Source organism: Cricetulus griseus (genome assembly GCF_003668045.3).
Source record: "Cricetulus griseus strain 17A/GY chromosome 1 unlocalized genomic scaffold, alternate assembly CriGri-PICRH-1.0 chr1_0, whole genome shotgun sequence".
NCBI lineage: Eukaryota > Metazoa > Chordata > Mammalia > Rodentia > Cricetidae > Cricetulus > Cricetulus griseus.
Genome location: NW_023276806.1, coordinates 220,225,832 through 220,246,491, shown reverse-complemented (window position 1 = coordinate 220,246,491; position 20,660 = coordinate 220,225,832). Strand labels below are relative to the sequence as shown.

Sequence of the window (20,660 nt, the reverse complement as noted above, 5' to 3'; positions counted from 1 at the left end):
AATGCTAAGATTACAAACACCACCACCTCCTGGCTCACAAATAGGATTCCAGTAAATATAGACACATTTAGAAGGAGGTCTTAGGAATACACTGACAGACAAACACAAGACAGAAGACAAGGAAGTATACAAAAATATCAGTTTCAGAGAACGAGAGTCTCAGTCAGTTTGGTTAGAGTAGAGGCTACCCAGATGTGTGTATGATATATTGTAGGTTTAAAGGTCCAATCTAGGGTTCGTTTGTTTTTCCTTCTCAAGTGAAATATCCTTGCTAAAGGAAAGAGATGCATTCCAAAATGCTTACACTCTAGGCCTTAAAGTAGGCACTTAAGTTATTTTATCCTACACAGAATAAGTTGGGAAATTCACATTATCCTACAATGGCTCTAAGCAATGTTAAGGCTGCACAGTTGCAGAGCTCCCAGGTGGCTGGAAAATGGGAGCCAGTGAAGTTTAGTGGTTATAAGAATTTTAAAGGCATGCACTAGTTATACTGTAGAGATAGTAGTTGCACTCTTAAAGGTGAGATGGCACTGTAAAGTTGGGTTCTTCAGTACTTGGAAATAAGGTAACATATCCTGTGACCATCATATGTAGGTTAAAATGTGTGGTGTTTTAGTTGTGAAGATGTAGTTCTCCAAAAACAACAAAGTAAGCACCTCTGGAACTTGGGCATGGTGAAGAGAGGGTTGACGGGGGTGACAGGGAGTTCTAAATGAGATACATTCCCAAGGAAGGGTAGGGAGAGATAGCTCTAAGTTATGCTTCCATTGTCTAATGCAATTTTTTACTAAGCACACTAAATATTATAAGTAGTCCTTTGGCCATTGCCAAAGGTATAGGGGTTTATTTTGTCTTATTTTCCATCTGTTAGAAAAATATGGAATCCAGGGTAATTCCAAGCATAGTTCTGTCACACACACTGTCCCTGTCTGTTTCATCAACAGTTTCTGCCTGTGTACATGCACATTCGGGTGCTGGTTGCTGCATATCTGTTTCAGACAGGGTATGGGCATTTCTCTTACTTTTGGATCAAAGGAGACTTTGGAATCTATAGAGTTTGTCAGGTAAGAATGCAGTCAGTTCTCTGTTTCTTTCAGCTCAACATGCTTTTCTGTCTGTCTCTTAAGGAAACATAAATATGGTCATTATGAGATCGTTAATCATATGGATTTATGAAATATCACTGTAAAGTTGTGTTTTGTGTTCACCATTTATAGCAATTTGAGATAATTTAATAGTGTTGGAAGGGGAAATGTAACCTAGATGGGTACATAATAGCACCAGTGTGCAAAGGTTCACAGTGTTGGTCTTCTTCAGTTTTGTGGAGAAGTCCACAGTTACCTCAAATGATCGTGCTTTCTTCCCCCTCCCTGAGCTTCTGCCTTGTGCTAAGACGTTTCTAAACATCACTTTTCCTCTATTGCAACCCTGAGACATCCTCATGAGCATAGATGGGAACAGAGTCTCAGAGAGACCAAATGCCCTGTCCGGGCTCATAGAGTCAGTGGTACAGGACTGATAGAAGGCTGTTCACAGTCTGTATTTGTTAATACATTTAAACTGATATCTGAAATAACTAATGAAAGTCACAAAGCCTTTATAAAACTTGAATGGTACTGCTTTGTATCTCTGACAGCTATCTGTTTTTTCCCAAATGGATAAATCAACATTGAACAGGAGATGGAATGGACCCCCTTTCCTGAGGCAATTGAGTCTCTGCCTATGTCCCTAAGTGGGTGGCATAGGATTTCCTCCCTCTGTTTAAAGAGATGGCAACTGTGGTTACGGGATAGCTCTGGCTGGCTCTTTCCTGGAGTTTCATTAGTGTAATAATACATAAATATTTTATATTAAATTCTGCAGTGATTTCAGGACAATGAAGTATAGTCATTACTTGAGTCTTACTGTATTGAGAGAAATCTGTCTTTGCTTTTCATGTATACTGGTAATGAAAACCATTTTCTTCTCCATTCTCATAGGTCTTATTTCGTCTCAATTTCCTGGTTGTGGTGTTGTGTCTCGTAATGGATCGACCTTATCAATTCTATTACTTTGTCCCCTTGGTCACCGTGTGGTTCATGGTCATATATGTCACTTTAGCACTGTGGCCACAAATAATCCAAAAAAAGGCAAATGGTAAATAGACTGTCTTACTAATGTTAATAAATGTATTCTTTCAATGTGCAAGATTTCCTGTTAGTTGTTACAGGTTGTTTCTTATTAAAGGATGTAGATCATTTAAACTTATGTGTGGTTTTAGCATTTTTCTTTAAAACCTATTTCTAAAATAATACAGCCAAGTAGCCGGTGGCAGAATACAGCACTGCAGAATACTAGTTTGCATGTATATTGTGTGTTTTCCTCTCAACTAGTAAGGCAGTTTGCATGCAGCAGGGGGGTGGGAGTGTAAGGGAGGAGAAGAAGCCACATGGGACTGAATGCTCTTCCCATGTTGGACTTCAATATTGCACTCTAGTTTTCATGATTTCTTACATATGTGGAGGGTTGGAGTAAACATTTACTTGTAAAAGCCTTCACATGTCAGAGTTTATAACATGTCTTCTACTCAGCCATTTAAGAATTATCATCAACCTATTTTACATATAAGAAACCCAGTTACTTAAGTAGTAAGGTTGTCACTTCCAAATTTCTCACAGACTCTTACTGATCATGTTCAAGTAAGGCCACAGTTATTTTCTTAGTGTGGTTTCCCCAAGATCATATCATTAAAGGGAATTTCTGTTTCTTTTTCTAATAAAGAATTTTTAAAAATATTTTTAAAATATTTTTAAAATTTTTAAAAATATCTGTATCTGACTTCCAACTTGAATACTGCCCGTCAAAATGTTTCTTCATTGGCTTCCATTAAAATGTTAAATAAGTTTCCATGAAAGTTTCAATGAAGTCCATTTAAAATTCATTAGTGCCTTTGGACAGTCTATAGGTTTAGAGTACAATTTCTCTACAAAACTTAGACCATTTATGAAAATGCTTAAACTTTGAACATGTACTTTGAAGGATGCATAAGTTAAAATGTGCCTTATGGTTAAATCCTACTCTATTGGGAAGCTTATACTTCCTGGAGCTTTATGTTTAAGCAGTGTTACCTACACTACATTTAACCTAAGTTTGAACGTTGCATTTAATATATAGTTGTATGGTCTGTTGGAACATTCAGTAGTGAATGTGTGTAAATGCATCCAAGAGATACCTTAAAGCTCGTATCTATAGCAGATGGATGGCAGGCTTGTGCGCTGTCAACAATACACTGTAGCCCTGTTCCTCACAATAGCACTCCGCTGACTTCCATTTGCTCTACCTTTGGTTTAGGCCCCTAAATACACATACATATACTATATACAAGGGTTATTTTGAGAAACAGTAAGGATACAAAAACATTAAACAGAGTGTCCTCAAATGGTTTGTTAACAACAACTTACATTGTTTTGTACATTGCATATTTTCTCTTTTAGGAAATTGTCTGTGGCATCTTGGCTTACTGTTGAAACTAGCTTTTTTGCTGCTGTGCATATGTTTCTTGGCATATTCTCAGGTTCGTATGGTCTCCTCAGTTTATAGTTTATAATATTTTAAAGTTCACATCTGCTAAGGTTTGTGAGAAGAGTTAGAGCCTTTGCTTTTTTAGCTTCATTTTTTAATGACTGTAATAAAAGTGTCACTCTGTAGTTGACTGCTCGGTGTAGTTCTTTTGAGACCCCTACCTACTTTGTTGCTACTGTTTTTGTTGTAAGAGCAATTTTCAGCTCTTCCTCTGGCAATTGTTCAAGATCCATTTTACTTGACTTTGATCAATCAAACGTTTATTTAATGCCTCTTAGGAGACAGACTCTCGGTGATGATCAAAATTCTCTTGACAGAATTTGCAGCTCAGTTTGTGCATTATTCATTGCGCCACACTGGGACTTGATTTTTCTGGAAATGAACAAAGTAAATTTGAGACAGTTAATAAAATGAACTTGGGAGCAGAGGGTCTGAGATGTCTTAGGTGTTTAATTTAAAATATTTTGGCCATCATTAGACGTCTGACCCTATAGCCTTTATTTTGGTGGTTGAGATTTTCTGTAGACTTAGCAAAATGTCAGTCTATTATCTGCTGGTTAAATCTACCAGGCTGACATGTTATTAGGGCAGCATGATTTGCAGAATAAAATATTTTAATTTGAATATCAATAGTTTTGACATAAGCAGCAGTAGACTCACAGTGCGGCATTTTGCATAAAGCTGTGTCAAGTGTAAATGCCCATTAGGTATATCTTGTTTCGTGTGGCATGGGGTGTGAGCTAATGCTCTGTGCCTTTGGGGGAGGGGTTGTTAGGCCTTTTAGACCTACTGTCATACTTAGAAGTATTTAAAACATTTTTTGTTTCTTCATGATATACAGTTGTGAGGTAAATAAAATAATAAAACAATGGGCAAATGTATAAAGAAATAGATAACAACAAATATCCAACATTCTATGAGTACATTAGAATGGGAAAAAAGGAAGCTAATCCATTAATAAATAGTGACAATAAGAAAACCTCCCCAGCTCTGGATCAGTGTTGACTCCAGGACAAGAACAACAACAAAACTAAATATACAGTCCAGGTCAGCACACTGTCTTATCAAAATATCAGTACTCAATAAGACTTCCTTATTGGTGACATGATAAATTAATTGCAATTAGAAATAAAATTTTAAGTTACAAATGCATTTATATAGAGATGGTCTTCATATATGGGATTGCCAAGATCATATGTTTAAATTTAGTAAATTCATACCTATTCTGTTATATATCTGCTCTTATCTGTGTGTGTGTGTGTGTGTGTGTGTGTGTGTGTGTGTGTGTGTGTGTGTGTGTGTGATCTAGCAGACTTTATTCTGCAACTTTTGGAAAGAATGAACCCATATTGTCTGCAGAATAGATTTTGATACAATTTTGTTTTATGTGCAGTTGAAGATGTGGTTAAATGGGAATGGTTGCATTTTGTTCAAGTAATGAACTCTTCTGATATAAGGGTTCAGCAGTATCTGAAACACTGTTTTTCCTTGGGTGTTAGTAATTATTTTTTAGTAATCAATTTTTATGTTGTTGCTATAGGTCCAGTAATGGGACATTCCTTAGTAGAGTGTGCTGGCATCCTTTAGTCGATATTGAGATTTGTTCTCTTTGAAGAGCTTCATTAGTGTGCAGGAATGTACCTAAGACTTTTGCCCCTTCATTCCCACATTTTGCTGGCTGTCAGATTAGTAAGAGGGTGCCATTCAATAACTGGACAGAGTAAAACTTGAAACTGTGTTTCAAAGGCTAGTAATAGCATTTGGGGGTGGCTGATTGGAGGACTAATCCAAGCAACCCTTTCAATTCTAATAATTATAGTTAATTAAGACATCTAGGAGAAAATAAAGTATTTTCACCTTAACCATTCTTTTGGCTATTGATATTCTATTGTCTAAAGCATTTTGTATTTTTGTGTCTGTCTAGTAAATATGAGCATTTTTGTATATTAGATTATAACTCCTCAATAAAGTAGTTTTCTAATTACTAGGTTTTTTTTCTTTCAAAATTTTGTAGTTTTAGTAGCTTTCATGTGAAGTACAAATAAATTTGGAAAGTTTTAAATAACATTTATTGGTCATAGCTAAAATTAATTTATTCTTAAGTGGATTTCAGATGAAGCCATAATTTAAAAATAAATTCAAAGTAAGTTAAAAATGTGCATGGCCTTTTTATATTTCTAGCACAACAAGAATACTCATTGGGTTAAAAATTGCAAACAAGCATTGCTTCATATTGTCTTAACTGTCTGGATTCCTTTTCTTAGGGTGCATTTGAGAAGATCTTTTCTCTTTGGCCACTTTCCAAATGTTTTGAGCTGAACGGGAATGTGTACGAATGGTGGTTCAGATGGCGGTTAGACCGTTACGTATGTATTCGTTTTGTGGTATATTGCTACCTCAAATTATACTGTTAGAAAAGTGTTTGCACTTTGTCTATTTCTGCTTACTTTTAGAATAAAGAAACATGTTGAGAGTAAGCTAAAGCAGACTACCCACATGTCTGTCAGCAGGAAAGTTTTTTCAGTGTTGTCTCTAAAGTGGCCTCTGACAGAGTTACAGTTTATAGATGATTTGCATACAGATGCGCCACCATTCAGAGCAGAGCTCGTTGAGTTCCCTGATGAGTCCTGAGTTTCATGACATGTTGATGTTGGGAAGTGTGTATTAGAGAAAGACATATCCCTGAGCTGCCAGGTGTTTTCAATCCACTCTCAAGTCTAAGATTGAGGTTGTAGTGGGGTTTTAATCTGTGCGCTGTAGATATGGTGATAGACATGCAAAGCCCAGCAACAGCATACTTGTTTTTCCCATGACTTAACCTGAAATAGTCCAGATAACCTTGCCTAATAAAATGCAAACTGTCCAGCAGAACACCCAGTCAATGATAATTCCTTTACCCTTCATGTTTCTTTCTATCTTTCAGCCTTTCAGTATGCTTTCTTGATAACTATTTGGTGCCATTCCTCACGTCTAACATCTGTGCATTTCCCAGAGTAGTTTATTGCATCTCTAAGCCACATATAAATACAATGGCCCTGCCAAAGTCTCTTTAAAGCAGTCTCCAAGGATGTGCTTATCTTAGTCTGTTTGGACAACTATAGCAAAACATGATAGCCTGGTTGGCTCCTGATCAACAAACCATATTTCTTACAGTTTCAGAGACTGGGAAATCCAAGTTCATGGTGTTGGCAGATTTAGTGCTGGGTGAGGGCCATGGGCAGCCATGTTCTCACTAGGAATGTTCCCTAGGGTCTCCCTCAAGGCACTCACCCCATTCATAAAGGTTCTCACTAGGAATGTTCCCTAGGGTCTCCCTCAAGGCGCTCACCCCACTCATAAAGGTTGCACTTATGTCCTAACCGCCTCCCACATGCTCACTTAAAATGCCAAACTCCACATAGGAGTTCATTTTCAACATTCAAGAGGGTTTTATTATTTGGGAGGTAGGGCAACTGAGGAATTTAAAAAACAAACAAACAAACAAAAAAAAAAACAGCCCTTTTCAGTAACAAATCACGTCGTACTTATTTTTGCCTTTTTTTTTTTTTTTAAAGAGACAGCTGTGTGCTTTCTGCTCCACCATGTTGGGTTTTTTGTGTGTGTGTGTGTGATAAGTTTCCTTTCAAGCTTAAGAGTTGTCATTATTGTTGCTGGATTTGATTGAAGGGAGCTGTATAAAATGTGCTTCAACATTTTGGAAATGTTTAGGAGCACTTGGTATGTTTAAATTGTCCAGGTTAGGAATGTAGTCCAGTGGAACATTTGTGCTTCTCATGTACAAGGCCCAGGGTTCAGTCTCCAACATTTGAAAAAAATCAGTTGTCTTTTTTTCCCCTCACTTACTGCCAAAAGACCTTGAGGAAAACCCTCTGCTACTGTAGGACACTTGCTTTCCTGGCTTGCACTGTCCAGCAGTCACTGGCTTTATTTGACTATCAAACTTTGCTCTTTAAGTTTAAGCTCTTCATGGCAACTCTAAAGTCTTAAGCTTCTCACCCACCTGCTTTTATAAATACAGTTTTAAATAGCCAAGCATCGTTGGTAATGTTGGAGAACTGACTCTTCAAACAACATTCCTATTTGTTGTTTTCAGGTAGTCTTCCATGGGATGCTGTTTGCTTTCATTTATCTGGCTTTGCAGAGATGGCAAATACTTTCTGAAGGAAAGGGTGAACCTTTGTTTTCAACCAAAATTTCCACCTTCCTATTGTTTATTTCAGTAGTGTCATTCTTGGTAAGTTTCAAAATATAAGTTTCTAATTTTCTAAATTTTTAACTGGTAGAGAAAATTAACCTTAAAACAAAGAAATATAATCAACTGATTTAAATAAGTACTTTAAAACTTTTTACTGAATTTTTTTTCTAATTGGATATAAGTTCTAAATAGAATGCGCATGTAAGTCCAGTATGAACACTAGCTGAGAGTATAGTGAAATAGGAATTTCAAAAGTTACAAACAATTTGGGAAAAAAATATACCCTGTACTCTTTAATGTGAAGAGCCAGTACTGCCTGGTGATGACCAGATTCCCAGATGCCCAAATCTTTGTCCTTTCTCTCTTTGTTTTCTCATGCTTAGACAGATGATCCTGCTAAAACAAGTGAATAGGCCTACAGCTAATTGTGCTCTTGATGGAATAGTGAACTGCCATGTTGTTCTAAACTTTAGTGGCAGTTGAGCTGCCACTAAAACTCTCTTTCGTGTCTGTTTAAGGGTCAGCTGTTTTGTGATCTGACCTGTACATTCTCATTTTAGACCTATTCCATCTGGGCTAGCAGTTGTAAAAATAAAGCACAGTGTAACGAGCTCCATCCATCTGTTTCTGTGGTCCAGGTAAGTATCTCTCTTGATTTTTGTCTAGACAGAGTCATGCTGTGTAGCCCATGCTAGCCTCAAACTCAGGATCCCCTTGCCTCAGTCTCCCAGTTGAGTACCATTCAGTACCAAACTCAGCTCCCAAGGGCTATGTTGATTTCAAGAACTTTTCACTTCAAAGTTTTTATACGAATATAGTTTTCAGAAATAGAGATGACAGAAAGTTCAAACCCCAGAAAATTCAGGAAAGTACCTAATCTCTAAGCCTTGTCTTTCTTTACAATGATATCACTCTCAAAGGCTTATTATATCTCATGTTTGAAAATTATGCAGCCAAACATTTATAACTTGGAAAATGTTAATTGCAGGACTAGGGTGATGGCTCATTTGGTAAAATGTTTACTGTACAATGCAAGGAGATGGGAGTCCAATCTCCAGTACCATGTAAAGGCCAGATGCAGCAGCATGTGCCTAAAATCCCAGCTCAGGGGCTGCAGAGACTAGAGCGTCCCTGGGGCTCACTGGCCAGCCTGTCTCACTGGTGAGCTCCATGCTCAGTGAGAGACCTATCTCATAAAAAGAAAATAAGGAGCAATTGAGCAACACACCCAATTTCAACCTCTATCCTACACACACACACACACACACACACACACACACACACACACACAAAATCATGTTTGCAAACACATATACATCACATACAAAGCATTTAAATTCAATGCTCTTATTTCCTTTTTTAATATTTGCTTGAGTATATTTAATTTTATTTATTAATTACCTACTTGCTAATTACCACTTAATAATAAAAGGCTCGGTATTACACAAGATGATACCTGTCCTCAAGAAATCTGTGGTTTAATGAAGCTATGTGTCAGTGAACACTGATTTGTTTATTTAGAAATGTTTTGTGTTCATTTAATAATCTTTGGATTCTGCATGTTAGATATTCCAGTGATGACCATTTCCAACACATTTTCTACTCTTATGGAGAGGACAATATTCTGTAACAATTATTATAATAACCACATAATTATGAAGAAAAGTGTGCCATAGTTTATGATAATATAATAAAGGGTGGTATATGACCTAGCTAGAAGACAAAGCAATGGGGTCAGGGATCATGGATTGTTTTCCTGAGAACAGAGGGAAGGAACAGTTGAGTAGGCTGTAGTGAAAGGGAACATGGCATATTGAATGAAATGCAGACCATTGGGACTAGAACTCAGAAAGCCAAGATATAGAGACATGGAGGATAGTGTCTGGAAAGGGAACAGAGTCTAGTAAAGACTCAAATCGAATCTACAAAACAAAAGGTCAGTTGCAGGTCATCATAGGACATGATCATCAGAGTGGGGACAGGGGGTATAGATTGCTTTCAAAGTGTGGGCGTTCTTCCTAACTTTTGTTGATGTAAAAGCAAGATTTTTGAAGGAAATTGTGTCTTAAAATCTAAAGGATGTAGCCTAGCACAGAGGAGCATGAAGAGTTTTTGGAGTGTCTTCTCCTAGGTCTTGAGTGTTCTTCAGTGCAGAGACTGTTGGATTTATTCTCAGCTTCTGTGTGTTCTGTAGTACCAAACAGGTGAGAGATTCTCTAGAGATGACTGGTAATCAAGTTTCCAATGCTGTCTTTGAATGGCATTTCTATTGCTTCTGTACACAATGGTACTACTTACCAATAGCTCTTTGTGCAACTTATAAAATGTCATTGCTGTGACTCACAGGATGAGAGGGAACATTAGCACTCATAATATACCAGGCAAAACAATTTAGAGGGAGCAAGTGGAAACAGTGGCTGCAAACAGAATAATACCAACTTGTTCCTACTTAGCCACCTCCACATGCTCATATATCCAAAGTTACCTTTGTTGTGAGAACTATAGCTTCTCCCTTGTAGGGTGAAGAGTAGACAAGGAATATAAATTAAAGAATTCATTAGTTTTATAGATTGTTTGCTTCTTTTTAAGGATATTTGTTCCACCTAGTAAATGTCAATAGCATCTAAGAAATTCAGACTTAGACCAGACTGCATGCTTGTTCTTAGATGTGAACAGAGGGTATATGTGTGTGTGTCATGAGAAATTGGAAGAGTGACAGGCAGACAGACAGACAGACAGATAGACAGACAGATATCATTAAAGTACATACATATTGGAGGGAATTCCTTTAAGATTTTAACCATGTAAACAACTCCTGGTGTTTCATTTGAAAATATTTCCCAGCCTAACATGAGTTTTTCTTTCCCCCTTTCTCTGTTTCCTCTCTCAGTTTGTCTTTCTTTCTCCCCTCCATTCAGATAGATAGATAGATAGATAGATAGATAGATAGATAGATAGATAGATATAGATAGATATGCTAGGAACCAAATACCAGTCTGGAATGTGCTAGACAAATACATTACAATTGAGAGTATCCCAGCCTGTGCTGGGATACTGTATCACAGTCTTTGAATATGACTTTGTGATAGGAATTTCCCACAGTGACTAGCTATAGAATAGGTAATTAACCATAAAGAATACATAGAAAATGATTATAATAGGACCCAGGAAATTTTAATGCTAACCCAATTTTAAACATCATTATATTCACTTGAAGTTAATAATAACTTCCCAGACTTCAACTGTGCTCTCCATGGTTATTATTTCTTTTGACTTTTCTATTTTCCTTATTTATTAACTACATGATAAAGTGCAAGACTTCAGTATGACAAAGAGGTGTAGTACATTTTGGGAATGGCATATCCGAGCTAGAAAGAGAGGAAGTGGCTTGTCTGGTGCTCTTCCTGGATATCTGGTTGCTCGGCCTATGGAATTGCATGCATATGTATCCATATTTCTGATACTTTACATTTACAGCCATGTCACATTGCTAATTATAATAACACATTAAATAGGCACAGGTCTCCCCTTCTTGACCTTTACCTCTAAGTGTTTAATGCTTATGCTGTTAACTATGTACAACATTTCTTTAAAGATCCCCAGGGTGTGCATCAATAAATACCCATGTATGTTTTCATATTCATGTTGATGTCCACTTTTTAAAGGTGAGCTCACCCCATTTGTGTTGATGCTGATGCAGACCCGGTTAAGTGCCTTTCCTCAGGTCCCAGAACTGGCACAGACAGGCCAGCTTGATGGCTCTCTGATGCCATTGCCATAAGTGCCCCTCAGCTAAATCATGCCTGAGAGCTTCTCTGGGCCAGATTGTCCACAGCCCTCCTTTCACGTCCTTACCCTTATGCTCCCCAGAGTAGCCCTGCACCCTGTGACACAGGCATGAATGAGCATCACTCAATGTGAGCTCTTCTCTGAAGCTGTAGTGAATGTTCCAACCCTTTTATAAGAGAAAAATTCTGAAGAGATAATGATGAAATTACAGTCTCTCTTGTTTGGAAAAATAGTCTTGCTTCTTTGAAAGATGAGCTGGCAGTGGTGGTACGTGCCTTTAATCCCAGAACTTGGGAGGCAGAGGCAGAGGCAGAGGCAGGTGGATCTCTGTGAGTTTGAGGCCAGCCTAGTGTACACATTGAGTTCCAGGACAGGCTCCAAAGCTACACAGAGAAACCCTGTCTCAAAAAAGAAAGAAAGAAAGAAAGAAAGAAAGAAAGAAAGAAAGAAAGAAAGAAAGAAAGAAAGAAAGAAAGGAAAAGGAGGAGGAGGAAGGAGAAGAGGAAGAAGAAGAAGAAGAAGGAGGAGGAGGAGGAGGAGGAGGAGGAGGAGGAGGAGGAAGATAAATTCTAAGGATAATACTTAATAAATTGGTTATTGAGTATGAGACTATATTGGAAGTTTTAAAAATGCAAGATTTTTCACCCTTGTACAAAAAGATACAGGAGAGGGATGACAGCTTGAAGCCTACATATGAATGATGGGTGAGATGTCACTTGTCAGGCTTTGCAGAGGCACCTTGACAGCATCCATGGCCCTGCTGCTCCCATGCACACATCTCTGGCATTGTAGGAGGGGTTGTGTTCATTGGATTTCTGTCACTATAACAAAATACTCAGGAAAAGCAACTTAAAGGAGACAAGACTTGCTTTGATTCATGCCTTAATAGGTCTTGGTGGAGTTTGTGGGCCTGGTGCTTCCAAACTGTGATGTGGCCGAGCGCCTTGCCATGAATGTTGTCTGCCAAAGCTGCCTGGACCAAGGTGGCCAAAAGCAGAAATAGAGAGGAGGGTCCAGGGACAAAGTGTCCTCTTCAAAGGCATGTCCTCATAGAGCTACTTCCTCCATCAAGACCTCACTAAGTATTACCCCATCCAGCCGTGAACTGATCGGTTGGTCAGTCCATTTTAGGGACCCTTCATATGCAAACCACAACAAGGAATGGGGGGGAGGTGGCAGCAAAGGGTTAATATGTTCTCTGTTATACGTAAAATAAAACATTTCTGTCTTACACTGCCTCAAATCCACATGATTCCAGTATACAGATCACGTGTTGAGAAACCCAGCTTGGATGCACTCTAACCAAAATACCCTGACAGTGTTTATCAATTAAAAAGTTTCCATCAAATTCAAGATTATAAACAATGGAGTTACCACTTGGGCTGCATTCAAATTCTTTAAAATAAATATGTTAATGATATTTGCCTTTTGGGGTTTTTCTCATAGATTGTAGCCTTCATCCTGATAAGGAACATCCCTGGATATGCCCGTTCTGTTTACAGTTCATTTTTTGCTTGGTTTGGAAAAATTTCACTAGAGGTTGGTATTCTAATGTTTTGCTTTATAACAAGCAGCCAAGTATACCTGTGCATGTACATGTATGTGTGTTTGAAGGTGCAAATCTGACATACTCTTTTTAGATCAGAGATACGTTCTGCATAGAATTATAACTCTGAACAATTGTAAGGCATTTGGGATGCTTTTAAGCCTTATTTAACAATAGCTAGATGTCAGTAACTGTCAGAGCATCTTCACATTGCCTTCAGCTTTTCAATCCAACTAAGATGCTTGAGGAGGAAGAAAAGTACTAACCAGATAGAAATGAAGTCGCACCAGGGAGGTTTTGACTTTTTGCTCTTCTCCATAATTAAATATTGCTGGAATTCAGATCTCTAATGTTTATTGTAGTAAATGTAATTTTCATATGCCTGGGCACTGTGGGTAGATAGTCGAATTCATTAAAAGTTTGAGCTGTAAAAGATAAAATTATCTCCAAAATCAATTTAAGCCATGGGGTTTGAAGTACACTCTGCAGATTCTTAGCCTTGTTACTTGAAATAAAATACTTTCATACAATTCATATTACAGTTATAACATACTTTTCAGAATAGGAGACTTTTGGAGGTACCTTCTTAAATAGGGCAGCTGAGTTCCCCAAATTCTCTGGTCAGGGCTCTGTCATTTCTGTTAGAAGAGGGGTTGCACAGGTGTGACAAACTCTACAGTAGACTTTCGGGGCTGGGTCAGAAAAGCCTCCCAGAGTAAAGCATTATGACATATTTAAGTTAGGAAAATTTGTAATTTGGTCATTGATGCTCTACACATCCCTGACTTGAAGTGTTTTGTTTTGTTTTGTTTTGTTTTCCAGCTGTTTATCTGTCAGTATCACATATGGCTGGCAGCAGACACAAGGGGTATTTTGGTACTCATCCCTGGAAACCCCACTCTCAACATCATCATCAGCACTTTCATCTTTGTTTGTGTGGCCCATGAAATTTCTCAAATCACCACTGACCTAGCCCAGGTCCTTATTCCTAAAGATAACCCGTCTCTCTTCAGAAGGCTGGCGTGTACAGTTGCATTCTTTTGTGGACTACTCATCTTATCCTCCATTCAAGATAAATCAAGACTCTAGGCTCCTAAAATCCTAAAAACAGACTCTTTGGGCTTACTTTGCATCTGCCTAGAGGAGAAAATAATCTGCCCGAGCTATCAATGACTGTAAATATAAACATTTGGCAAGGGGACGGTTTTGTGATGTCCATCAAACTTGTGTGTTTGTATATATCAGCACTGTACATATCCAATGTGAAATGCATAAAACCAATGAACCAGGTTGCATCATATAGGAATGCATGTAGAAAGACTTTTCTACTGGATCTGTGTCTCCATTTATAGGTGATTATAGCTAACATATGAAGGCAGGGAAATGATGGATTTTCCAGTAAACTTATGTAAGTAATTTACTTAGCTTAGTGATGCCACTGAGTGTTTTGATATCCCCTAAATTTGTAGTGATTGTCCCATCTGCATCAGTACTTAAGAGCTTCTTGCTTCACTGAGAACTTAGTGCTGAAGTGACTTGCAAGGTCCTTTTCTGTCATATGTGCAATGACGTGGAAATGAGAAACGGTATGACCTTAACTCACATGTGTTCGTATCCACTGTGTTTCCTGATGTGATTTTTTTTTCCTAGCTGTGGTTTTCAGGTGTGTAAGCCTAAATCTGTACATTTTGCCCTTCACAGAGTTGTTGTAAAGCTCCGTGACAAGGTTTTGTTATTGTGGATATCATCATTATTTTTTTAAAGGCCAAATTTTCCTTCCAATCCAGACATTCTCCCACTTCCTTTCCCTAAGTTGTAACAGGATAATAAAACTACCCTGTGGGTCTATTGATGTTTGCTGGCCACTAATTAAGTATTGTATATTATTTCCAATGTTTGGAAAGTCCTTTATAGCCATTTTGGTATTGCCTATTATTCCCTCTTTTTTTTTTTAATATTTATCACTCTGAACCTGTACAGCATAGTAAACTTCAAGTCCTTTGATTGAAATGTCTGACCATAGTAGAATTTTACTTTGGTAAATGGTAACTTCGGATAATGAATGATTTGTTCAGTTGGTTTTTTTTTTATAAGCTAACTGTTAAAGGTATACATTTATTTATCTGTTGTACAGATCTGATTATGATTTCTAATGTATGAAAAAGATTGCACTTATTTGCCTTTATTCTGTGTGTGGTAAGATGTATTTTCTGTTCACAGTGTGTGACAATAAGGAGTAATTTAAACAGTAAATAAACGTTCCGTGGAGGCTTATTTTTGTATTGGGGAAATATCAAGCCTTGTGTGTATGGTGTTTTTTAATTCAATTTTTTTATCCGTCCTCTTTATCACACCCTTAATATGTAGGGGTAAATCACCAAGTTCTATCTGAAAATGAATAATTTAGTTATTAGGGCTTGTGATGATAATCTGTCTTCAAACCAGGAAATTTTAAGAATTATAGTTTATTTGTAGTTTTATTTAAAAGTTTTATAATTCTCAAGCCTTATATGCTACTGCCACGTTCCCATTAACTGAGAAATATTTGTTCGACAGAAATGTGCTTTTCTCTGTTTCTCTGTTCTTCTGCCCTTCCTTAATCTTTTGACATTTCCCAGATAGACAATTGTAATGATTCATTGCTCTGCCTCGTAGACGGCAGCCTTGTAAGCAGAGAATTGTATAGTTATAAATCAAAAACTTCCAAGCACCGTGCTCACATTATTCTTGCTCATGTAGCTTGCCAATGAGCAGAGTGCATTTTAATTTCGCTTGTAAGTTTTATCACCTGAAGAAGACTCTTGCTGATGGAGCAATTGAAAGAGAAAGATGACCAGTTCTCTCCATGGTTTGGAGGCAACTGTGTCTTTCAGTAATGATGCCCAAGAGAATGCGGAAGTTTTTTCCTTCTATTTGAACTCAAGCCTAAAACTCCAGTGAAAAGCACTTTTCTTCATGTCGTGTTTTATTCAAATTGAAAGACTTTCTTAGATAGCACTATACATAATAATATAATTAAAACTTTTTTTATCTTTTTTCTTTCTTTTTTTTTACATTGATACTTGAAGTCAGCCTATTTTAGTATGTCCTCTGGAGAAGAGGATTTCGCAGAAGTTGCCACAGGGAAGCATCTGTGTTTGGTCAACAAATTGTTCTGGCTGCTGTGGTGTAGATGCTGACTGTTGCTGGGCATTTAATTCTCAATAAAGCTATTTCTTTATGCTATGAACAGAGAATACAGTTCCCAAAGTCAGATTGTCTCTAGTCAGAACCACATTCAGGAAACCATCCTCTGTCTCCAGGCTACTTTGCTCACTCAACTTTCATCTATATTAGGGTTTCAGTTACTAACATTTTATCTCATAAAAATACTATTAAAATACACTGATATTTTTAATTCTGAACTATTACAGAGACATTAATTATTTTAACTTCCCATAGACAAATTGAGTCTTTTCTTAGCTGATGGTCAAGCTCTCAACGTTATCACCGTCTCTAAAATATAAATTGTGGCACCTGAAAGGCCACTGTTCATTCTTTCTCCTCATATTGCTTTGTTCTCAGTCTTCTCACCTGACTGTTTCTACTTCTTTTAAAAAGTGAAATGTGAACACCCCTGTGGGACCACATCCTTTCTTTTCTTTCAACATTAATCATCTAGCCCCGTTATCTTAGGAGACCCCATTACTACAGTGAAAATTGCAACTCCAGAGTGAAGATGTCTTCTCTTGTGAACCTATGGTGCAATAGATAAGTGAAAGCCATGGCCATCAGCTATGAAATTTGGGCTTTATTTCTCCCATCTTAAAACAAGATTCCTCTTGTCTTGTATACCCAAAGCTGCTGCCTCATTTCTCTCATAGCCTAACCTGCTCTTGTCAGGATAAGCAAGAACCTCCATCCTGCTAAATCCCTCCATCACTGCTGTCCTTATCCTCCTTGCCCCTCAGGCAGCTGCCTGCGTGTTACCTCTGCCATTTCTGGTTTTGTTTTCTTCCTATCTGAGGAGCCATTCCTCCAGGCTTGGTTTTCGGATCCTCTTCACACCTTCAGCATCTAAACAGCATTTCCCAAAACCCCATTCTGATCTCTATTCACATTCCTCAATGCCCCTTACCCAGTCACATGACTTGACACACCATCTCTATGCTGAGGACTATGAAGTTGTAGTCTGTCTGATCTAGAACTCACGTAATACATTTGCTTTCTCTGTTCAAGTGTTTTAAACGGCTTCTAACCATGGAAACAATGCACAAAGCTTCCCTGTTATTGGACACACAAAAACTGACCAATCAAACCTCCCAATCTTCCCCATCTGGGCAAATAGCAACCACCTCCCTCCAGACCAACCAAAACGGGTGCTCTTCTTTGATATCCTTACTCACACACACACGATGTCTTACAGTCAGGAAATCTTGTCAGCCTCCTTTCAGAATCCATCCATAGTTGTGCTACTTTTTATCACCTCCAGGATGACTGACCACTGTTCTAAAATAGAGTTAATTCTCTCCCGGATTGCTGTCTTTTATAACCTGTTTGGTTTTTGTGTGTTCTGTTTTGTTTTAGGTTTCTTGCTGCGGTGGGGGTATGCACAAGTGTATAGAGAGCCCTCTGGTCTCATTCCTCAAGAGCCTTTTGTCCTCTGTTTTGAGAGAAACTCAAAACTTCTCACTGGCCTGGGGTTCACTGATTTGGCTACACTAGTCTGTCTCTGTGTTCGCTGTGCTGGGGTCATGGGCAGACGCACCTCCACCTGAGCTTTGTGTTGTGGGTTCTGGGACTCAAACTCGGGTCTTGAATTTTAATTGTCTAGCTTACTCCCTTAGAGCATATGTTTCTGAAGACAGCGAGTTTTCTTTTCAGTCACTGTTATTTGTCCAGCTTCTGCATCATTGCTTCTCTTAACACATGATTTGTGGAGGTCATGGCTCAGTCAATACTACAAAATCACACCTAGTACTTACTCTGTTTTTGAGGTAAGCAAGCATACCTAAATCATGAGGCCATTAAGATGTTTCTCTTGGGGACAGAGACAAAGGGCTGAAGTGATGCTTTAGCTGGTTTTTCCGGTGTTAATTACAGTACTCTAACCTCTTAAACAGGTAAGAAGATTGCATTAACAAGGGTTCTTTGTACTCCTAATGGCAAACTCCAGCTAGAACTGAACACAGGCTTCCCTGCAGTGGACACCTTCCCTTCCCCCTGTGCTTACTACCATTTCCTGTTTTGTCTTTGCCTTTTACTGTTGCTTCTCGAAGTACTAAATCATTTCTTTCAACTGAAATATCCATCAAAAGCAAGAAAATTTAAAAAACAAAACAAAATAATAAACCACCTTTTTTTAAAGATTGAATTTTTGTGAGAACCAAAACTGTTCTTCAATGTTCAATCAGAAAAATGACTATCAAAGGAATACTACTTTAAAGACCACTATGGTTGGGCCGTGGTAGTGCACACCTTTAATCCCAGCACTCGGAAGGCAGAAGCAGATGCATCTCTAAGTTCAAGGCCAGCCTGTTCTACAGAGCGAGTTCCAGGATAGTAAGGGTTACACAGAGAAACCTTGTCTCAAAAAACTGATGGATGGATGGATGGATGGATGGATGGATGGATGGATAGATAGATAGATAGATAGATAGATAGATAGATAGATGATACTAACCAATACTAAAACACCAGTGCCAAAACATGGAAAAGATGATAAATAGATCAAAGAACTGTATAAAAAGAGCCTAAAAACAAGTCTTTATGTTAAATAAAAAATATTTTAAAACATGTAGCTAACATTGGGAAATTCATATGTACATATAGAACAAGTGAAAGACATCGAAACATTTCACACATTAATTATAACAAAAATTACATGACAAAATGAGCTTTTGGAAACAAAGAGAAAACACTGTTGTATCCCTTGGCATACTCAGATGGGATGAAACCGTACAGGAAAACTTGTGAATGATATGATTTGTCCCATTTTCTTGGTTAATTCATTCAAGTTCAGACATCAACAGTATGACTGGTTCATCCTATCTGTTCATGTTTTGAGTGGGCATTCTCATGAAATAAATAAAGTGCTTCAAAATCCTGCTAGTATCCGGTCCCTTATAAGGCAGTTGTTTATTAATAAGTTAGATTAATAGAATCCTTAAAGTTTCATACAGGTAAATATTGACAAAGTTACTAATGAGTAGGTATGATTATACAGAGTGTGTGGACATGTGTTGTGACATTGAAAAGAATGATGTCATGCAAAGACATAAAATTCCAGTCCAAAAGTTTTGTTTTGGTGGTTTCCTGTTAATACGATTTGATCCTTCTCTCCTGTTCAAGTGAAGGGAGCAATTCAGGATAAAGTTGTGACAGGTATTTTTCGTGTAGTGAACTAGAACTAAGCACCACCACTTTGTTTTGCCTCCTTCCTTCTACTCTCCATTTAGGTCCCATTTATTTTCAGAGAAACAGCCATGGAGAGATGTATAGTTGTAATCTTGAGTCTGGCAAGTGCAAGTAGCCCACCTATGCATGGGAACTGGGGCAGGAGACCTTCCTCAGATGATACCATTTTAAATTGAAATCATAAAGAGGTTGTACATGGACCAGAATGGTCAGTGAATGTCTTTAAATAGAATAATGAGAAAGGATAAGACTTACATAATTGGGTATTTAAACACACTATTAAATTGCAATTATGTCAGAGTGGAAAAGATGCATAGGTCAGTGTAAAAGCTGACTTTATTAAAAGAAACTTCAAATAAAATAATGAGTTTACATTGGGTAATTTTCTCATCGCTGTGACAAAATGTGTGCCAGTGGCTCCTTTTTAAAGTATTTATTCTGACTCATGGTTGGAGGACATAGTACACCATAGTGAACAAGGCTGGCGGCAGGAGCACGAGGCAGCTGGTCACAGTGCATCTACTGTCAGGAAACACAGAGAGGAACGCTGAGGCTCAGCTAACTTTCTGCATTTTATTCCGTTGAAGAGCCCAGCCCATGGGATGGTGCTACCTACTTTAGAGTGATTTCCCCGACTCCATCAAACTTTTCTGGGAACACCCTCCTGGACCCACACAGAAGTGTATTTCCATGGTGACTCCAAAGCCAGTCCAGTTGGTGATAAAGATTAACCTCAGATTTCATTTACTATTGCTGCAAAAAGACAGATGGTAAAGTCTATGTGTAGTCTTAGAATGATTGTTTAACTCATGTAAAAATGCTAAATTGCTATTCTTATACCAACCCAAATATAAGCTGATGGATTGAACACACACACACACCCCAGAAGTGTGACTCTGACTATCTTGTCTCTAAATGAAAAATGACCCATGAAGGGAAATCAAAAATTAAAATCAGAATGAATCACTACATTCCTGTGCATGAAAATTTAAAACTTATTTCTAAGGTCGATCACATGAAGAATTAAAACATAAACATGCCAAAAGACATAAACAGAAAAAAAATACAACCTATAAATCTGCAGAAATGACTATTTGACAGAAATTTAATGTCCTGAGCATATAGAGGGCTCTTTTGGAGTAGAAATACCAAGCTGTCTCTAGATTCCAG

General features: G+C 37.9%; 1 protein-coding gene across 3 annotated transcripts in view; it reads left to right on the top strand.

Moving 5' to 3' along the window:
- The window catches only part of Casd1 (CAS1 domain containing 1), a 42,163-nt gene extending 26,772 nt beyond the window's left edge, over positions 1-15,391 (top strand). For 2 of the 3 annotated variants that reach the window (XM_027389858.2, XM_027389857.2), the window contains 8 exons: positions 948-1,067; positions 1,983-2,139; positions 3,477-3,556; positions 5,829-5,930; positions 7,658-7,798; positions 8,320-8,397; positions 12,995-13,087; positions 13,917-15,391. In XM_027389858.2, coding sequence (XP_027245659.1) covers positions 948-1,067; positions 1,983-2,139; positions 3,477-3,556; positions 5,829-5,930; positions 7,658-7,798; positions 8,320-8,397; positions 12,995-13,087; positions 13,917-14,183 — 1,038 coding nt within the window. In that variant the 3' untranslated portion in view covers positions 14,184-15,391. The remainder of the gene's footprint in view (positions 1-947; positions 1,068-1,982; positions 2,140-3,476; positions 3,557-5,828; positions 5,931-7,657; positions 7,799-8,319; positions 8,398-12,994; positions 13,088-13,916) is intronic. The other variant, XM_027389859.2, reaches the window with a different exon arrangement.
- The last annotated feature ends 5,269 nt before the right edge of the window (positions 15,392-20,660 follow it).